The 21,566-nt window shown below is 44.3% G+C and overlaps 1 protein-coding gene across 41 annotated transcripts in view; it reads right to left on the bottom strand.

Moving 5' to 3' along the window:
- Foxp1 (forkhead box P1) overlaps positions 1-21,566 on the bottom strand; it is a 597,405-nt gene that overhangs the window by 83,826 nt on the left and 492,013 nt on the right. For 24 of the 41 annotated variants that reach the window (XM_030255065.1, XM_030255066.1, XM_006505315.4 and 21 more), the window contains 3 exons: positions 7,361-7,498; positions 6,257-6,346; positions 737-890 (listed from right to left, as the gene is read on the bottom strand). In XM_030255065.1, the coding sequence (XP_030110925.1) occupies positions 737-890; positions 6,257-6,346; positions 7,361-7,498 (382 nt within the window). Of the gene's footprint in view, positions 1-736; positions 891-6,256; positions 6,347-7,360; positions 7,499-18,534; positions 18,820-18,996; positions 19,384-19,506; positions 19,771-21,566 lie in introns of those variants that run through there. The other 17 variants (XM_006505316.4, XM_030255064.1, XM_006505314.4 and 14 more) reach the window with 10 other exon arrangements.

A 21,566-nucleotide genomic window follows, 5' to 3' on the forward strand; every position in this document is an offset into this window, starting at 1 on the left:
GGACATGGGTTCAATTCCTAGCACCCACATGGCAGATTACAACTGTCTGTAACTCCAGAACCAGGGCATCTGACACTGTCTTCTGGCCTCGACAGCCATCAGGCACACACATGCAGACAAAACACCAATACAAATAAAAACACAAAAATAAAGTTTTTAGATGGTGTTCCTATAAAATATTTCTAATGTTTAAACAAGGAGCTGGGCATCATGACACACACCCATACTTCAACGACTCAGGAGGTGGAGGCAGAAGGATTTTAAGTTCCAGGTTAACCTGTGCTATGACAGAGAGGGAAAGGAGGAGGAGGAGAGGAGGGAGAAAGAGAAGGGGTGCATTGCAGAGACAGAGAGGAAGGAGGGAAGAGGAAAAGAACTTCTCGTGTTGTAAAACATGCTTTAACATGATTACATAGTAAGTTTCGAGAACACTCAGAACTGAAATGCCAAAGGACTGCAATGGAATGTTCAGTGAGTGTGCAGAACATCTGATTCCCTTTTCCCAACACTGCACCAGGGTCCCTGTGAGCACTCAGATCCCTGACCCTTCCTCTGACACCAACAGGCTCTGCAAGGGCTGTCTGCTTTACTGTCCGGTGGCTAATGCCTCTCTGTGCATGTTTCAGGTCCGTAAATCCCTGCATGCCAAGCAGGTAGAGATCAAGAGTCACTCCATCCCCTCCGCCAGCCCTCTCCACAGAGCTGCCTCCCACGTAATCCCCTGCCGTGTGCTTACCTTGAGCGAGGGGTTGGAGGGGAAGGGCAGGCTGCCCCGGCTGAATTGTTAGGAGGCCTTGGCGCTGGAGAGACAAGAGGTGCTGCTGCTGCAGCTGCTGCATCTGGAGAAGCTGCTGCTGGAAAGCCAACTGCTGGGTAGCCACCTGCTGCTGCTGTAAGAAACAGTGAGGAGCAGGAATGAGCAGGGCAATCCCCGGGAAGGGTCAGAGTGTGCATGTGCGTGCTTTAAAACCCACCGCCATCTTCCACAATCTGAGGGCTGCCACCTTAGCTTGGTGGGGGGGGGGGGGGGGGGGGGCTCCGTGTCAAGGTTTAATAGGGACACAGTACCATGTCTGAAGGCAAGGGTGTGTGGGGGTCTGTGTTAACTCTTCTGCTGCTCCCCCACCACCCCCCCCAGCAAAAGGATTCCTCTGACAAACCTGCTTCCCCCCACCCCCACCGTCCCGACAACAGGAAAAGCATGAGTTCTGTAGTCAAAGACATGAACTTTTGAGACTCTGAAATCCGTACTTATTCATAATAGAAAGGAAACGACAACCTTCTCATCTGGAGGTATTTGAACCCTGAACCCTTGAGGTGTAAAAGAACAAAGTGCCCCTCTCTCCCTGCCTGTACTAGCAAGGGCCTTTAACTAGTGCTTACTACTTCTGACATAAATAAATGAGAAAAAATCAGACCTTTGAAGAAGAAAAACTTCATCTAATATTGTTAATTAGCCATGACAAACGATGAAATAACATTGTAAATCTTTCATAGAAACAGCCACTAGATTTTAATTACGCACATTCATAATTTAGCAAACAACATCAGACTCCACCATGAGTGTTTAATGTGAACAGGCGTGCCGAGCTTTGGGTCCTCAGGTTGTCCCGTGTCCCCCGCCCGCTTTGTTCTCGGAAAGGAGGGACTTTATGATATGATAAATATCTCTGTTGACTGCACAATGACAGGAGGAAAACTTTTGTTGTGTAAAACATCAATACATCATTCTTGTGTTTAGCAGGCTTTGCCCCAGCCCAAAAAAAATTAATGTAGCTTTCCTCAGTAATTATCTGAGTGATAGAAAGATAATACGGCGCAGGAATACAATAAATAGAAGGAAATTATCTAATATCCTTAATCTGCTAGGAATCAATATCGAGGAGGAGGTCTTGGCTACGTTATGGCTAACAATTAGAAAGAAAAAAATTAACCCTCTCCTAGCTGAATTACCCCCCAACACACACAGACACACACACATCTTTAAGGAACACACAAGAGCGCTTAATTTTGAATATTATTCCAAAGGTCAGTGATGTCTTGGCAAGAAGATGATGGCCCAGTGTTTTGAGAGCCTGCCTGCTCTGCTCAATAACAATACTTTACAAACAACTGCATTCACTTAACCTAACACATGACCTTGATCTGATATGGCCATAAAATGGTGTGTGCACCAAGACCTTCTGATGCAAAGTTCAAAGGAAGAGAAAAATGGTGGTTTCCTTTTGGCCTCTGTGTAGTTTATTTTACAGGAAAAAAAAAAGGAAAAAAAGAAAAAAAGCCATCGTCTTCATATTAGTAACCAATTTCAGACTTACCACCACGCCACTGAGAAAGTTAATTGAGTTTCACTCCAAAAAAAACAAATTCTATACCACTGACAACAAAAATTTAAATAAATTTAAATGAAAAGCCAGTGCTTTCATTTTAAGAACAGCATGCAGAAAATGATCCAATTGTTCTCACCCCTTTCCAAGTTACCACATTAATGTGAAACCCAGTGATGGTTATATTCGTGTCAAAAGGATTTTTTCACGTCTTCAACAGATATTAACTCATGACATTAAAGAAGAGGGACACAGTCAAAGACTGGGGAATTAGCCACTGTTGAGGTCGAACATAAAGGGGGGATGGAGGCTGGGAAGGGTGCTTCCTGTCTTACTGTAAGTGAGTGTTTAAAAACTGTGTATTTATATAAAATGACTGATGCCATTTTCTGCTGTCTGTGGCCATCCCTAGGAAAGTGCCCATGAAAGCTGTCCGCATTTGAAAAGCCAGGATATAAAAGTATACAAGGCCCATTGTCCAAAGAAGAATTTAAAAGCAACACTGGTTGCCAAATTGTGCTCCCCACCCAGTTACCAAACACAGGATACGAGTCCGTTTGTTTACCTCTCACAGTTGAATGCATACAAAAAAGGTCTCTGCACAGTCCCCACAGGTCAGCAGTCAGTGTTAAAATGCTCAAATGCTCTGATAAACCTTTCGTTTCGGGTCCCCGCCCTAGAGCTGCAGTCAAAGGTCTGTTTTCCTTTCTTTGGCTACTCCCTACTGCCTAACATAAACTGTCATAACTGCCCAGGACAAACGGCCCTTTTAAAACAATCAGCTCTGCCACCTCATCACACAGGATGGCACCCCCACCCCACCCCCCACACATACCCAGCTTGATTTTAAAGTGAATTCTGCCATCTACTTTCCCAACTGCCCTGAGTCCAGGACCCAGGAGCTGTCCCTTCCATTGTGTACTGGGTACACCTCTGACACCATCAGCAAACAGCTATCTCCAAAGGAGCATCGTGGGTCTGGTTCAGTGTGACTTCCAACTTCCCAAGGAGGTATCATATACAACTTTAAGAAAAAGTATATGTATTGTGCTCTGGCTATAGGACCAGACTTAAGCAAACAACAACAACAACAACGGGGGTTGGGGGGACAGGAGAGGAGGTACCTGGCTGTAGAAAATGATGAGCGGCTAATGACAGCTCGTTCCATAAAGGAGTAAGACACTTGCTCCATCTGCAGATGTCTATGTTCAAACCTTGTCAAAATTATCACCACCAGGCCATACCACACAGCTGCTACCAAGTGACTCTTCCACTACAGCACAGAAGGACCATCAGATGCATGACGATTTGGGGACAGGAGCCCTTGGCATCTCAGAGGATCAGGATCTCCCAATCCCTAGTGTGATAGTCCAGGGCACTGTGAACACACAGGGAAACCCAAGGACACTACTCTGACTCCACTTCTCTGCCTTCGTCTAGGTAGGTTATGGCCACGTATCCCCTGGGTCACCAAACCATAGGTCACAGAAAGCCCAGTGTCCTCAAGATGAAAAAAACAAACAGGCAAAAAAAAAACCAAACCAAAAACCAACACCCACTACAATGCTTCCCTCTTTGCCCGTGGACACAATATGCTCAGTTAGCCAGCACTCTCTGCTCAAGCTCAGATGTCAGTCTTATGTTTGTTTCCCCTTCCCAACATCAGCACTTTGGGAACTCTTCTGCTGGGGAACTTCCCCGCTCCATGTCTTTCTGGAGCCCTCAGAGCTCGCCTGAACTTTCATGTCTTCCCAGCACGCGATGTGCTTTCCAAACGCTGTCTACAAGACCAAATAAGAGGTTAATCATCGGTGGCGATGGGAAGGAAGAACGCAGCCCCTGGTAACTGATAAGAGTGGCCCTGGCAGCCCTTTTCTAGTGTGTCTTCAAATGGAGAGTTAAAGATCTTTAAAAAACTAAATTTTGATGCCTTTGAAAAGAAAGAAGCACAAAATAACAACAGGGGGTTATTGCCTGCAAGCCACGGGGGAGAAACTCCATAATTCTTCTTCTCCCTTTTGAAGGCTGTGAGAAATCTGATTCAAAAAAGCCACGGCAGACGGGGAAACCTCTTGAGGCTGCAACCATTTCCTGTGATCATGCATAATGTGCTTCAAAAGTGGGTTTTTACCAATTCTGTTGATCAATTGCGCCTCCTTCCTAGCCCTTCTTTTTTCTGCTGTGTTTACATCTGATGTGACTCAGTGACAAGCACTGTCTGAGACTGTGAAACAGGCCTGTCATGTTGATTTATGGGCGCATCAAACCCCAACTTGTCCAAACTGAAGCTCGCAGTTCATTAATTAGAGAGTTGTGACTTTGAAGTCAGCTTTCAGACTGTGGTTTTTAACATTTGGCTTAATTTATATGCTCTTGAATGTGGATCTCTAAGGGAAAAAACTGAAATTCCCTCCTTGTCTTTGAACTTCTTTTGACCGCACAATAATCATTTCTTTGTCCAGAGTGATGCCTGCAATCCCAGAGTCATTAAGGCGCATTGAACTGCCACTGATGAGTAAGCCCGGCTGAATTAGAAAAACAGCCAGGAAAACAAAGCTGAGAGCCTTCTGCGGGGTGATATCTCACAATTACATGCCTTCCCTCCCCGTGCCATTTCCATTTTAATTACTGTTAGTCCTTTAGATTTACATTTTAGACACTTTTTAATCTGCTCCCTTTTTTATTAGAGCAGCGCCCGGTAGCGAGCCACGGCCCTTAAGGTTGTGTCAGCATTTTCATTAATATGCCTCCTCCCCTTTACCCCAAAACTGCCCCTTCTCCGCAGGGGGTTTACAAGCAGCCTGCTAAACAGGACTCCCGGGTGGGGAAACTTGGCAGAGCATAGAGAGCGTGTAAAGGGAGGAGCTGGCATGGGGAGAGAAACCTGGGTGACTCCCATGTGGAAAACCAGCATCCATCCTCCTCCTATGAGGGACAGGGATGTGGAGGCAGTCACCTGGCAAGACTCCCTCCACCGAGCGAACGTGGCTGCGCAGGGCTGCCAGGGAAGCCAAGAAGATAGGATGCTATGCACGGTATGACGTTTTTTGTTGTTGCAAAGGAGGGATACTTAAGGCAAAGCTTTGGACCACTGGGTAAATGTGGAGGGCTGGGAGGAGATCCTAATACCTAGGCGCAGTGGCACTCAAGGGCTCTCAGAAGTGACAGCACCCCCCAGACTCATGGCAACCTACAGAAGATGAGGTGGGAACCCCTGCCTGGGAAGGTCCCATGGTGCATGGTCCCTGGGAAGGTCTACAAGGGTCACCTGCATGGGCAGAGCAGCCAAATGAAATCAATTAGAAACACTGCAAAGAACTGGGACACAGAAGTAAATACAGTGTAGGGGGTGGGGGTTTGCTGCTGTTTAGCTTTGTTTTGCTAAGTACAGGTGAGTCCCCTGACTTTAACTCATGCACATGTGTTAGGCAATTAGGACACACTCACCATGCAAGAGGCTAGATGAAGATATCGGTGTTTAAGCACGTTCTAAACGCCTGGCTTGTCTAACCTCACAAGAAGGTAGCTGGCCAATGGAGAAGGCCATTGCCACCTTCCCAAATGCTTGGGTTCATAAGGCAAACAAACCAACAAACAAACCCATAATTAAATGTTGAAACCCATTAAGTGTGCATCCTATTTCAACGCTGTCCCTCCCCAGCCCAGCTGTATGCCGGTCCTCAGTTCTATCAAAGGAAGACAGAAGACTGCTCAGGGTGCTGTCCCCACAGCAGAGGTGCACTGCGGTGGTTAATGTAAGGAATCGAGAAATCTTAGCACCAACAGGACAATAACTCTCCGTCTGAAAGCCGAGAACCGATAGAGTCAGCTGAGTTGGGCAATTATTTAAAAGATGAATGACAGTTTAATAGCCACTAGATAGTCCCCCGAGATCTGTGGTCTGAAAGTAAAATATGTATCATTCGTACCTCTTTCGGCTGTTTTCCAGCATGTTGCTGTTGGAGAAGTTGAAGCTGCAACTGTTCCTGTTGTTTTTTATAAAATTCTTGAAGCTGCTGCTACAAGAGAGAGAGGAGGGGACGGTAAGTAACAGAAGACGGCGACCCACTGTCCCTCTCCGTGCCATGCACAAACTGTGATATGAAAAATAGCATCCTTTTATCTGGAATGGCCTGACCTTTTACTTTGAAACCGGACAATAAATTCCACGCACACTGACTATTCTTGGCATTAAGGTCTGAGAAGTAATCTCAAAAATGAACTGATGAAAAACATACCATTTTCTACACAAATTAATTAAAATATAGCAAGGGATGACCTTTGATTGTACAACAAAGCTGAGGTGCCCTTGCAGGGTCTGCTCGGCCTCTAGCTCAGGCTTTCTAAATTATGGGAGGTGGGGCAAGGAGGGTCCCACACTTGGATGCTTCAACGTGTTGGGAACGTCCTTCAAGCCCTATCCTTATCGAGTTATACGGTAGTGACTTCTTTCCCTATAGTGTCCATCTGTTGGGTTTAGGTTGCTTCTTCAGTCTGAGTCTTACGACCCTGAGATGCAAGGATAGCCACAAGTGTATCTGAGCATCAACGTGTGTGGAGAAAGTAAACTCTGCTTGGAAATTTATGAACTCCAAAATGCTTCTTTCCATATCTAAGGAAAAAATACCTTTAAAGGTAAGCTTTGGGGTTGAACTTGGGGCTTCAAGAGCTGTCTACGTAAACTTGCTTCCAATGTGCACCTCGTGCCGCTTTGGTTCATGCCACTTAGAAGCTCTTGGCTTACCAAAATAAAAGACTGAAAAGCCCTCTAAGCCTGAAAGATCTTTTTCTACTAACTAAGTCCTATTCCAGCCCTAATCTCAGTCCATGGGACAGTCTCCAGGACGGAGCCCTAGACATGTGGCATCTTTCCAGTCCTTCAGGGGCGCGGACACCACGCTTATCATCCAGGAACCAGGTGGGATTCTGTCCCACTTAGCCTGCCATGTCCATTCTCCAACAGGGAAAGCAACTGGATAGGTGGAGGGGAAGTGTGGACTGAGTGGCAGGGCTCTGGGTGGGGAGACAATTACCTGTTGAAGCATGAGGGCCTGCTGCTGCTGGAGGAGAACCTGGAGCTGCTGGGGGCTCAGCACCTGCTGCTGGAGGATCTGCTGCATTTGTTGAGGAGTGATAACCTGAGGTGTCATCATAGCCACTGACACGGGAACCTAGAACAGTAATGAAGTGTCAGTAGGAATCGAGGAAGCCACACAGCCACAGTCTCGCAGGTTCAGCCTTCTTCAAAAAACGACTTTCCCATGTATAGATGGCAAAGAGATATAAGCACAGACCCTATGCAAACCCTTGTGCCATTATCAGTATCAGTTTTATGGTGATGTTGTTGTCAGGTATCCAACCCAGGGCATCACAGATGCTGGGCAAGTCAAGAGATGTAAAAAAAGACCTTGTAGACAGGATGGGTTCTGGCCAACCTTACAAGCAGAGCAGGAAGCACACCTTAACAAATGTTACCAGGATTAGGGACAGATCCATCCTGGTTCTCATTAAAATGAGCTGCTAAGAAGGTAACCCACACTTCTGTTTGTTTGTTTGTTTGTTTGTTTTAGGGGGGACATTAAGGAAGAACAAGCAGGTCTGTAGTCACAGCTAGCATGACCCACGTCACTTGTAGACAGTGACTTTCAGGATCATCAAAGATGCTTGGCTTTGCTGCTGGCAGAACCTTGGACACACCTTCTGAACTTAAACCACGGACCCTTCCTGGGATAGCTTTTACCCTTCCTTCTTCACTGAGCATACAGATGTCTCAATTCTTCCCTATTACGTGTGATACCAGTAAAAGCCGCTTTCCATGACATTTCAGTGACAAACAGCTACTGTGATGAACTTGATAGCATTTCGTATTTGCAACTGTTAACACGTTTCTGCACGGGCATCTTTGCAAGGAACCTGCACACTGTATCTGAAAGGATGATGTCTTGTTCAGATAAAACTCTGACATTAAAATGACAGCCTGTCTTGGCCAAGGTTACACAAATTGTATTCAAGCGGACACCTAATGACAACGCTACGGATGCTGCGAGCTTCCTAGAATGTAATTTAGCTATTCAAAATAATCACCGCGCTTGTGTTTAATTTCCAGACTACATGAGAACCATTTTGTCAGTCCCTGTACTCCAAAAGATACTTCAGAAAAAAAAAAGTTACCCCCCACCCCATAAAAAGATAAGAAAAAAAAGAGAGAAAATCACATACATACAATAAAAGAAAGACAAGAGCCAAGTGTCTCCTAAGAGTAATATTTAGGCATCTTACTTTTCTTCGTTTCTTAAGCAAGTATACCAGCAAGAAAGCCAGAAGCTGTAAAGGATATATATTGTTTAAAAGGTCTGCTGTCATCTCATGTATTACAATAAAAGGTAATAACATGTTTTGCACTTTGCCTGTGTGCCATTTTAAAAAAAATCCTGCAGACAATAGCTGATCAAAAGATAAAAGATTTTAAAAAAATCTTTTGGGGGAACAGTAAGCAAAAGAGAGAAACGGAGTGTTAATTTTATGTAACATAATGTCTTAATATGCAGTTTATCTTGACTTTTTCACATGACTTGCCCTGTCATTTGCATAGCGAGCTCTCATTCCTAATTTCACACTCATTATGCACTGACGTCCCGATTTCTCAGCATCACTAATTTTGATGAACTAAAAATGGTTCCTGAAGGTCAGACTCACATACAGTGAGCCTTCTCCCCTGTTGTGGTGGTGTGTTGTGTGTTGCAGAGAATCTGGGGGAGGTTCACGTGCAAGTCTCACATGTTTAGAAAGCTCAAGCTAGAACACCCTGAAAACGTCATTAACCCAACTCGGAGAGGTCACCCATTGGACTCTTCCCATTGCAGTGGTCTTTTAAGTGTAGATGTAGTTACACTGTAATTTAAAACAGATGGGCATGTCTGAATATTTTTATATGCAAAAAGGGACAGATGTATATGAATGGATAAATTATCCTTTTAAAAAGATAATTCGCAGCATGAAATATCACCAATGATTGGAACACTGAACTTGCGTACAGTCTAGGGCAAACGCCAAGAAGACATTATGAAAACATCTAACCATCTACGCATTAATTCCAATTAGTCGACTTTGTCTTTATCCAGAAGAAACTTTCAGAATTTCTAACTGTGCACTGGGTGCCAGCTGCTATCTTCGGAGCTCCTGGAGCCAAGGTATCACAATAGAAGTTTACTATTCCTTGAGAGTCTCGTAGTCATACAGGAGGCTCGCTGAAGCAAACAAAGGAGCCATGTTTAGGATTTCTTTTTCTCTCTGCATTTCTTGGATGACGTACAACACAAATACTTGGGAGCCAAGCGTCTAATGGCAATGGACAGGAAAACAGACAGGAACAGGGTGGTGTAAAATCTCAACTGGTGCTCAACACAAACCCAACAGAACCATGGCAGAGAAACAATACTGAAACAGTCACCTCCTCCTCAATTTTAAAAGAGACCTGAAACTCCTGTGTTAGAAAGTGGCACAGGTAAGCTGGGGGGAGGGGGTTGATGGGCACACTACAGGGACTACATAGATATATGAATATCAAATCCCTTCCAACTAGATAAAGAGTGTATTCTACAGTATATACATTACCCTTTAATAAAGGCGATTTAAACTGTTGTAGGTAATGTGTTCTTTTTACTGGATATTTTTATCATATATTTTTTAAAGCCTCTTTTTTTTTTTAAAGCATGGTAAAAATAGTATGTGTCTTTTAAAACGAGAAACACCGTGGCCCCTTGACTGTCAATAAAAAAGGGTGACCAGGGAAAGGCTGACAGGTGCGGGTAATTTTTAAATCCTCGCAGAGAGCCAATGGTTTCCAGCTCCTTTTCCCACAGTTACTTCTTCATTGTTGGCAGTCGAGCGGCAGAACGGTGGAATGAACTTGACTCTCCCCTGCCTGTTCCCTTTGGACACTTTGATGGAGGGTCTGATGAGTAATAAAACGCTTCAAGCAGCAGGCGCAGCCCAGCCAGGGACAGGCACAAGAAGCCTGAGTAACCCTTCCTCCGAGTGGAGCGGTTTCTGAGTAATCAGAAGTGGGCCATTATAGCCTGATGGCTTCAAACTTGGCTTTTACCATCTGAAACCACAGTTTCACACCAGTTTAGCTCCCAGCCACCAAAGTGGGGAAGGGAGCTTCATTTACAAATGCAGTAGAACAGATTTCGGTTGGCCCCCTCCCCACCCCCTTCAAGTTTCTGCTTCAACATATATTAGGACAAGAGGCTGTAGCAAGGTTTCAGAAAAGTATCGGAGTGGAACAGAAACAAGAGGGGAAAAAAATGGAGCACAGTTTAAGATTTTAACTACTCGAGAATTATGGCCTATATATACACTCCCTAATTCCCAGTGTCCAGCTTTCTCACGTACCCTGTGCATACTCATACAAGGAATCAAAGGGCATGCAGCACCAGCGAGGGGCTATTACAGCCCACACTTTATTACCCATTACTACTGAGGTCATTAAACGGCAAGAGTGATTGTCGAAGCCCTCACCTATTGATCACTGTAACTGCTATCATTTAATCCTGTGTTGAATGTCTGGAAAGCGGCTAAAGGCACACGAGAGAGGGTGGTTTAGCATTGAGAAATACGGCCAAAAGCTTAGAAATTACACTTTGATTCATAAGATCTAGCCAGTGGTTTAAATCAATAGTATTTAAAACAGTCATGTGAGGTTTTAACTACAGCTGTCTAATATTTATAGGGCCCTCACTGAAAGTGTTCCACAAAAAAACTAAACTTTGCTCACACACACACAGACACACTCCCTGACACCCACCTTACTCTCCTGGAGTTAAAAGTCCTTTCTGATGCTTCATGTAGCTACAAGGGTTTGTGACTTATCTGGGAGTTGAAGCTAATACCTGATTTCTTCCTCAAAAGACAATTTAAATATAAGGCAAAGGAAAAAAAAAATCCCTGTACTGTGTTAACCATTTGAGTGTACAGAAGCCAGTCTGCTGTGTGGCGCTGTATGGACTCACAATGAATCACAGGAGGCATTTATGAAGACCTAGCAGGATTCTGTCTTAGCTGCCTTCAGGGATCAGAAACTCGAATAAAACTTCTGGCAGACATTTAAAGCACTGGAAACCTAACTTAAATACACATGTGCACCCACAGTTAACACCATTTTAGCTTCCAGGGGATGGCAGGAATTAAAAACAAAATGTGAAAAACAGTGCAGGGTACAACACTGACTGACAGCAGCGGGGTGTGGCCCATCCCAGGTGCACACAAGCCCGCCTGAATGGCAGAAATACAGCTGTGCTTGGCCATCTGAACGTGGCTAGTACGGGCCTGCTGCTCCTTAATACCGGCACCTAAGGGAGCATCCTGAACACCAGGCACTGCGGGTAAAGGCTCAAGCGCTGCTGGCAATGGTCCTCTCTTCCTCCAAAAGGACTCTCTGTCGTTGGAAGGTTTGCAGGCTATTAAACAATGTCCTGTTTGCAAGTGGGGGGAGGTAGGCAATGGGGAAGAGGGGTGTTGAAATTTCAAAAGCAAACAAACAAACAATAAAAGAAAAAAAAACCCACCCTCATAGAAACAATACTTGCTTCTAATCTAGGAGACAATTGAAGGAATTGGGTGGGAAGCAAGATGACACAATATAAATACTGAAAATAACATGCTATCATTTCTTTCTCTCCCTTTCCTTTACACTGAAGCTAACTACAAGTAAACACTGCCCAGCATAAACACACATAGACTTTGTACGTTCACACCCTCTCCTAATTACTGTGTGTACAAATCAGATAACAGAGATGGTAAAAATGAAGCACTGTTTTCATTAACTGTCTACCACAGTAATTCCACTAAATTATTTTCAAAGAATTACTTGGGAACTATTTTCCAGCCTCTGATCGTGAGCCACATGGATGGCCCCAGAAACTCACTTGCTTTCCATACTTCGAGCAGTGTTTGGGTGGCAACCAACGCGGTTAAGCAATGTCACCCAGTCAGCCACATAACGAGAGCAAAACAAATTAAATTAGAAGGCTCTAGAATGTCAAAACAAAAGCAAACAAAGAAAATGGCTCTATTTTAAGAAAAAAAATAGAGGAATTATGCCCAATTTTCTAGGATCACAAGGAAGCTAGCTTGTATGTGTACCAGTAGCCACCTGGGAAAATTCAGGCCAGTTTTCAGAATTAATAGCTAATAGATACAATCGATCAGCAGACACCAAAGTCCCCGTGTCACTAAAAAAAAATTAAAACAAAACAAACAAAAAACCCGGAACTCAGATCAAGTACCATGCAATGTCTGTATCACAAACTGGGGGAAAATGTGTTTCTGACATAATATTTCTGCCTTTAGAAAAAAAGAAAAAGAAAAAAGGTATGGTATTCATGTGGAAAGTATAATTCTCTTTCATTGTGGAATGCTGCTCTTTGTATAACTCTTTTAGACTTAGCTATTTTGCCATAATACTGTAAAAAGCATTAAGGCAGGTAATGGTTATTATATTAATGCAAAATCATCCTAGTACTCACTCATCAGCCTAACTGTTCACTCAGCAACAATACAACCACCTATTAAAATTTTAGCACACACACAAAAAAGAGGCCTCTTTAAAATACAATTAGCATTTCATTTTTTATCATTTTGTTTATTACATTCTATCACAGAGAGGCTATCTTCCTTCCAAAAAGAATTGTTAGGGCTAATACTTGCCTGCCAGTCAGGAGTTATTTCAGGTTAGCAACCCCAAGAAGCCATGTCTTGCAGAGCTGAGCTCTTTTTGTCTTTACATTAAAAACAAATGGTAAAATTCCTATTTGTCCACAGCGCGGGAGTGACTGGAGGCTGCCCTGAGCTTCTCTACCACTTCCCAGGCAGGCAAGGTTATGCCACTGAGTGCCAGCCTAATTGTTTAAGCTCTCATAAATATCAGCTTCATTTGCATAAAAATGTAAAGTTTACATAAATTAAATCGCTTCTCCCATTAGCAATTGTTAAATACAGGAGACAATGAGAGCAGCACATGAAAATTATCACTTGTTAAGAGCTAATCTCCTCCACCTCGAAACCACTACTATTATTTATTGTTGTTGTTATTGTTGTTGTTGTTATTATTATTACTATTATTATTTAAATCGAGGAAAATGCTTCGCCTTCCCTTCCTCGGTCTCCTTTTCCCGTAGGTGGGCTGGGAAACTATTTAGAGTGAGTGAGTAAAATATGCTGACATTTCAGATTAACAAAAACAACAAAATCATTTTTGATTTTGCTGAGAACAGGGAGGTGGGGGGTGACTAGTCCAGAAAGTTCCTTAGAAAAGATTTGGCCTACAAATCTTTTAACTCTTGAAGGGACAGGGAAAAGACTTTAGCTAAGCAAGTTCTCTTCAACTAAAACATTATTACAAACAATGAAAGGGAGACAGTAACCACATCAGCCCTGTTGAGAAATGTGCACCATTAAAGCAAGCAAGCAAACTCTGAAGATAGTTTTAAATCAAGAGTTACTGTTACATGGGGGGAAATTGTTTACCTTCCCCCTAAAAAAGAATGTTTTCAAAACTAACAATTAAATTGATTATTCTCCTTCCTTCAGGGATAATAGCCCAAAAATTGTGAGCATGATTAAGTACAAATAAATATTTATTTATAAACAAACAAACAAACAAATAAGTAGGCAGGCCCAACCTGGATTATTCCAAAGTTGAATATGGATTTACTAAGGCACTCCCATTGCCTTCTCCCTTTTCTAGAATTACTTATGCATTTCTCATGAGTAACTCCAACACCTTCACCTGATAGATCACAGTTAAGCCAAGGGGTGCAAATGAGATTCTAATGAGGAAAAACATCAGTTGCTTCTTTGACAATTTCTCCATTCATTGATTTATTTCTAATAAAGACAAAAAACCCAACCGAAAGCTCCCTACATGGGAAGGGTTCAAAATACAATTTAAAGGGGGGAAAAAAAAAGCCTTGTAAAATCAGCTCAAATGAGGGACCCGTGAAGACCTGCCTCATGAAATGGTATGACAATTAAGAACAACAGAGCAAAAAGCTATCTTCAGGGACAAAAAAGAAAAAAAAAGAAGAAGAAAAAAGAAAGAAAAAAGTAAAAGAAAGAAATTAAGCTGCCACAACTGTAACAGGTTAGATGAAAAAAAAAAATCAAATTTTAATGTATTCTCCCCTGTGTCATCTTGTTTTGTCAAGACATCAAATAGAATTGGGAAGTACAAAATAACAAGCCCCTGAGAAATCACAGAGGCTGACCTTTTTGATGTTGTTGATTTACCTTGTTCTCGGTTATTTGAACAATGATGTCTCAGATTTGAGGGTAAGATAAAGCGTAAGAATTAAAACACGACACCGAGGTGCTCTAAACAGCTCTAAGAAGCTCACCGGCATATTTAGCCTACACTTGCATTGATTAGTTGCTTTAACCCGATGAGAACGGGAGGCCTAATGCACGGGCTTGGTAAGTCTTCTTTTTTCACTCTAAATTAATTTTCTCCCCCAAACAACTGGCAGGCTGGAGAAAGGACTCAGAAAAGGGTATCCCTTCTTCTCACCTAAAAGGAGAGGCCCAGGTTAGCTTTGCCCAGTAACCCAAGGCCCCATGATGTACAGAAAGACAGATGTACAGACAGGCAGATGTTCAGCACTGGAGGACCTGAGTTTTCTGTGTTAAACTGGAGTGGGGGGTGGGGGGTTGTCACTGAATGCAGAAGACAGGCACTCTGAAATGACTCAAAACAGTTTTCAAGGAATACCATGCTGTCCCCCACCAAAAAGAAGACAAAATTCACACCTAACAGCAGTTTTAGCTTACAGGGTCAAGACTTTGCGCAAATCTACCACTGCAGGTAAGCATTAAGTTATAGACATCTTGCCCCAATTCTAACCCTAAAGTACAGTTGAACGTCTCAACAGCAACACAAACGCAAGCCTTCTATGAAACCTTATGACAAGGACCCATGCAGAATGATGATTCTATAAGCAGCTTCTACCAAGGCATATATTGAAACAAATAGATGCAAGCAGATACAAACATCTGTTTAAAGACAGTGAAGACGAATAAGGCACTATCTGCAAGCACTAGATATTATAAAGACCAAGACGGTTAACAAGGCTATTTGATGACTGTAACTCCTTGTTACTGAGTGCAGAGCTTAACACGCAACACACAGAGAGACACAATGTATGCCTTTAGTCACTCTAACCTTTTCTGGTCAACTGTTGCTACGGTTTTCCCTTGACTGTAAATCACAAGGAACTACCTCAAGGGGCTTCTCACTGATCGCTGTTTCCCCGGTTACTCAGAGTGTCGTTTGAAAGTTCCCCTTAGTGATGTTCGTCCACAACGAAACCACATAATAAAATGAATTTCTCCTAGGCTTCCCTTTTTTGCCAATACAAACTGCACTCCAATTTTTAGTATGAGCTGAGAATCTGGCCACCACATTCCCTCCTGATCGTCACAGAGACACAGTAATTCAAACGCCACCCCTGCCACGTTAGCCACGACAAAGCTAGAGTTTGATTGCTTTTAATTCATCTGGATTTTAATTTCCCTGTCTCTTGCCATTGTGTGGAGGCTGGCTGAAAAGTTGCAGAACTGGTCAGTGTCATAAAGGAGTTTATCTTTCAAGTGACAGGTCCTGACAATGTGCAAATGTAAGGCTGCGGTGGAGAGGGTTTGTTTTCAAGGTACATTTAACTGCAAAAAAAAAAAAAAAAAAAAAATCCAAATCAACTATTCCTATCATAAGCTTTCTGATGATTTAGTTCACCAACTGAGCAACATTATGCAACACTGCATGCCTTTAGATGCACCGCTTTAGCTGGTTGAGATTTAATTAAGATCACAGCCTCTAAAATCCCTGTCAGATGAAAATTCAGAGAAGACAATACTCTACATAGCTTCATGTACAATGTTGCCATTCCACCCCTGAAAAAATATGAGTTAAACTGCGTTTCTATGGCTGCAGACCAAAAGTTCCCTAATTTTATGTTCTTTTGACACTGGGTTGTTTTCTATTGTTTGCCATAAGATCTCTCCCTTCCAGGGAGGGAAGGTGGGGGGGGAGAATGAAAAAAGAAAAAAAAAAAAACAAACCAAGTGAGACATGCTGCAGAAAATGCCGTTGACATTATTATCCGACATTATCATAGCTCAGCTATGATGTCATCAATTTTCATATAAGCAACCCAAAGCTCAAAAGTTTCATCTGATGGGACGTGTTTATTAAAAAGCACAACACAACAGCCTACCTTCTTTCCATTACTTGGGTTAGATTACTGACAAGGCCATGTTTCCTATTCCTTTAAATGGTCAACTTTCTGTTCCACAAGCTGCAGGCAGATTTGGGGAGAAAAGGTAATTCTTTAGGCGAATTGGCAAACAGAAAGTCCACTCCTAGCATTCTGTAAGGAGTCCTTAAGGTTGGAAAACAAGTGTCTTTGATACATTTTTATTTCCTCTACAGTAGATTTGACCTGTGCTAATTTATCTTAAAGAAGGGGAGGAAGGTGGCAGAGTGATGTTTAACACAGTCAGATGCATTTGAATTTGCATCGTTTTGATATTTGGTGGCTTATGTCATGCCTTCAAGATGACAGGTGCTTGCAGTTTCACTCTGGACGGCTACTACACAAATAACTGTCTTGTCTGAAAGGGCTAATGCAGTACTAATGAACAATAAATCAACTTTGATTATCAAGTGTCAGCCCACAGAGTTCTATCACATCCCAGTGAGACTGGCAGCCAGTGTCTGGGCAAGCAGTCTGTATTTCGGTTTCATTTTTACACACTTTTCACTTAAGTGTGTCAGGCAGCTACAAAGAACCACATAAAATAGAGGCTTTCCTTTCCTCCACCCCACCCCCCAGTCTGCAAAATTGCTCATCTTGATTTGCTTTACTGAGTGATGAATCTGAAATATCCAAGATATCCTGCTAGCCTCGTAAGCAGCAATAACAGCAACACACATCAAACCTTGAAGTGGAATCTCAAGCTGATTCTGCTCGAGAACTCTGGTATTAACAGGCGACTTTATAACACTTCACCGCATACACCTCCTATGACTCTCTCTCTCTCTCTCTGTGTATGTATGTGTATATATATATATATAAATATGTATATATATATATATATATATATATATATATATATGTGTGTATATATATATATATCTTCATGGAAAGTATCTCACAAACAAACAAAGCAAAAGGGACCACCTCGGAAATAAAAAAGTCACTTGCATCTTTAACTGGGAAAAAAAAAAAATGAAATCGTCTTTTTACCCTAACTTCCTAATGATAAAACACATGTAAGCTTTTTTTTCCCCCTTAGGCAGATTAGTCACTGATAGTATGATTCACGTTTCCTGTTATCAGCCTTATTTCCCCCCCCCCCAAATGTGTCACTTTCAGAATGTTGGAATCTATGGAAATGAGGTGATTTGCATTTTTAAATGGGCTTGATTAGAACATTTGGTCTGTGTGGACGAGCATAAAACAATTATCAGACATTTTGGTCGTAACCGGAAGGCCTTGAAGGAGTTAACCCCAGGGAGGAAGACACTACATATGCTGTGCTCTCAAACTACCATCTTCCTAAAGGTCCTCGGCTTCCCATCCCATTCTTGGAAGGGAAAGAAAAGTCCCGTTCGCACTGACCATCTCGGTTCTGATAGTTGAGTAAGCTATACTTAGGGCCATTTCAGATGGGAGTTCATGGAAGCAAGCCTCCAGGCTCCTGCCCTTTCAAACCCCAAACCTTGCTCACTACTTTATGAACGTGGCCAAGTAATGCCACAGTGGATGCGGATCTCCAACCTGCCGGAGTGTACGATACTGTCTGCCTGCCTGCCTGCCGAGGTGCTGGGCTCTCTCCTTCCTTCACTTCCTCCTTACGGTGGGTACGAACTCCTTGAATATCAACAGCTAAGCTACAAAGGCGCCTGAACAGACAGAAACAAACTACCAGAAGCAAAAGAAACCGTCACACTGGTTCCACTGAGACTAAAGCCTTCTTTTCTATTTCACACGCTCTAGGAGTGACATGAATCACATACCCCAGATGGATGCCCCACTACACACACACACACACACACACACACACACACACACACACACACACACTCTCTCTCTCTCTCACACCAGTGGTGTGGAGAGATGGCACCGAGGAATAGCCAAAAGGGCTTTACCAAAGTAGCTGCATGAAGGCCACACCAGCGGAAAATGAAACGCCAACATCGGGGAAAGATGCAGAGGGAAAGAGAGAAATACACGCAGGACTTCCTCCAACTCCCAACTCCACTTCACCCAGGAATAGTTTTTAAAAAGAGGCAAGAGAGCGCAACAGAGAGCGAGGGAGATCTGTGTCCAGGACCCACAGGCCTGGCTTCCCACCCTCCTGTTCCTCTCCGCTTCTACTTCCAGAGCGCAACTCCACTCCAAGTTGATCAACAGCTCCGGGGCTGGTGCTGCCGAGACTGAGAGTCAAGTTGAAGGCTGAGGGGCGCCCCAGCCTTCCCTGCCGAGGTCCCCGGAACCCCGGGAAGCTGGAAGTGCATAGCCCGGGATGATGGGATGGGTTGGGGGAGAGGAGGACCGGGAGGAGGAGGAGGAAGCGAAGCGAGCAAAGACGGAGGAGGACCGGGACCAACCTGACACTCTCCATGTAGCCGCCAGGCGCGCGCAGCCGGCTCGGGGCGCCCGCGCGGGGCCGGGCTGGGTCCGGCGGCCTCGGTGCAGGCGGACTGCACGCGCAAGGGGCGCTCGGGCTCGCGGGCTGCCGCGCCGCGCCGCGCCCACCCGCCCCGCCTTGCTCCACCAATCACAACCCGCCTCTAAACACCCCGCGCCGCCGCTGCGCCCCACACAATGGGCTCCGCCCGCGCCCCGCGCCCCGGCCCCCTCCGCGCGCGGCAGGTGAAACCGACGCTCGGCCCCGCCGCCCGCCTTTTGTCTCCCCAGCAACTCCTCTTTAATTGCTGTTAACCCGGTGACCCCTCTCGGGCTGACGTCTGGGCCGGAGCCCGGCACCGCGCCGGGGCGCGCATCTCCTCTTCCCCCCACCCCCTTCTCTCTCTGCGCCCTGGGCCCCGCTGCCCAGCCGGCTTTGGGGAAAGGGCTTGTTTGTTTCCTCTTCGAAACTGACAAAGAGTTGTGCTAACCTTCCGGGACGCGGAGCGGGAGGGCCCCCCATGCGCCCTCCGCCAAGGAAGCCTACAGCCCCAGCTGCTCTGGGCTACCGAGCAGGCTTGCGGGGCGCCAGGCTGTGCCTTTCCTCGAAAACCCGCCGCGGTGAACTTTCACTTCACGTCGGTGGTGGGGCCCAGCCTTCATCTCCCTGCCACCCTTGCGGATCCAGAGGCCACCTCACAGAGTGTGCCTGTTCACGCAGGGAAGGAACCCCACATGGGGCTCCAAATAATTCACCACGCAACGTGCGTCCTCGCTACTTCCCCTTTGGAACGACAGCTGCCACACGTTTGCTAAGAAATAATTCTTGAAATTCCTTTCTTATTTATGCAACATCAGCCACAACAAAAGCGCCTCTCAACAGGCACTTCGAGATGACCTCGGTTAGAAACCCTCACTGCTTAGATGCTGAGAGCACGAGCGAAGGGCAGTTTTTTTTTTTTTTTCTTTTAAAGTTACCAACAATGCTAAACTTTGTTGGCTCAAGTGTCAGGATTTAAATGGCAGGTTAGCCTACAAGGTATCAGCTGCTTCAGAAATCACCTCTCAATTCTGCTATTTCCAAACTTAGAGAAAAACTTTCTGGTTGGTGTATTGATTAAAACAAAACAAAGCCAACCCACAAATTTTTATTATTTTCTTGAAAATAACCAGGAAACATACTAGTGAAATCAATGATTATCCATTTCTCAATATGAACCATAAAAAAAAAAAAAACAACAGCAACAAAGTATAACCCAGTACATTCCAAGACTTTTTACTTGAAAGTTCTTTTCAATTTGAGATGCATTAAATGTAGGTTGCTACAAACTAGAAAGGATACAGATATATTTCTACTCAAGAAATCGCCTGAACTTCAGTGAGGTCAACAAGAGATAGACATCCCCTCCCCATCCCACCCCAGGAATCTGGCTGGAAAATGCAAGAGCGCCCCGTTGCCTTCCCCATCCATTCAGGTGTTAAATGGGTTCAGCACACAACACTCTCCACCCCGAAGTGTTCTTTGTCAGATAACAAATTTATTAATGGTCTTTGTTTTTTCCGGGTCACATAAATGTCACCCCACCCTTTCATGAATATTCAATAAAGAACCTGGGTGGCTTTGAGAATGGGGGTTCTAGAAGGGCCTTGAATCTGCCAGAACATCCTAACTCCTCCATCAGTAGAACTCTTGAGTTTTGAAAAAAGGGTGTTTTTTTTTTTCCCAGAAGAGCAGGCAGAAGCCCCAAAGTAGGAAATGAAAATTGAGGAAGTTTTCCCCAAACCAACACCCCTCAAAAAGTAGAAACAGCCATTTTAAAACACAGTAATTTACAAAAAAATTAATAAATTAAATTGAGAGTTTATGAGTGTGAACAAAGCTGAGGTGAGCTTGAAACAAACGACGTGTTTCCTCCAGCCTGAGATCTGCAGGAGGCACCCATAAAACTCATGCATGCTGTGACAAGTAGGGCTTCCTCCACAAAGGTCAGCGTTTATCAGTTAAGAGTCTCCGGGAGCTTCAAAACAATAAACAAACAGGCAAACAACAACATTACAGACGCTCAGGACCCAGCTGTGGAGGCCGGCCTGACACAAAATAATTAAAGACTGATGCAATGCTCATGGTAACGCAAGCGCTAAATTGCACAGTGGTGGCTGGGAGCACCATGGGACTGCAGAGCAGGAGGGAGCACTGGGAGGGCTGGGAAGCCCCCGTGGGGAAGCTATGTGTGAAGGGCTGATGGTTTGGATAAGAGGATACTAGACCAGACTGAGGGAAATGGCTTAGCAAACAGCCCAGAGGCCACCTGGAGGCCAGTCCACACTCTCCGAACAGATAGATGGCGCAGTGGCTTGGAGGCTAACTCTGGGAAGGAATCACACCACCAGGGAGAAACCTGTGTTTCTTTGTAGGAGCCTGAGACAATTTGGGCTAACTTTGAGAATCCTAGGGTGGCCTCATAAGATTTTTGGCCCTGAGACTAGCATTCAGGGAGAGTTGGTACATTCTATGCCTTGAGGAAAATATAAAAATTTTAAACCTTCCACT

Source organism: Mus musculus, chromosome 6, assembly GCF_000001635.26.
Source record: "Mus musculus strain C57BL/6J chromosome 6, GRCm38.p6 C57BL/6J".
Lineage (NCBI taxonomy): Eukaryota > Metazoa > Chordata > Mammalia > Rodentia > Muridae > Mus > Mus musculus.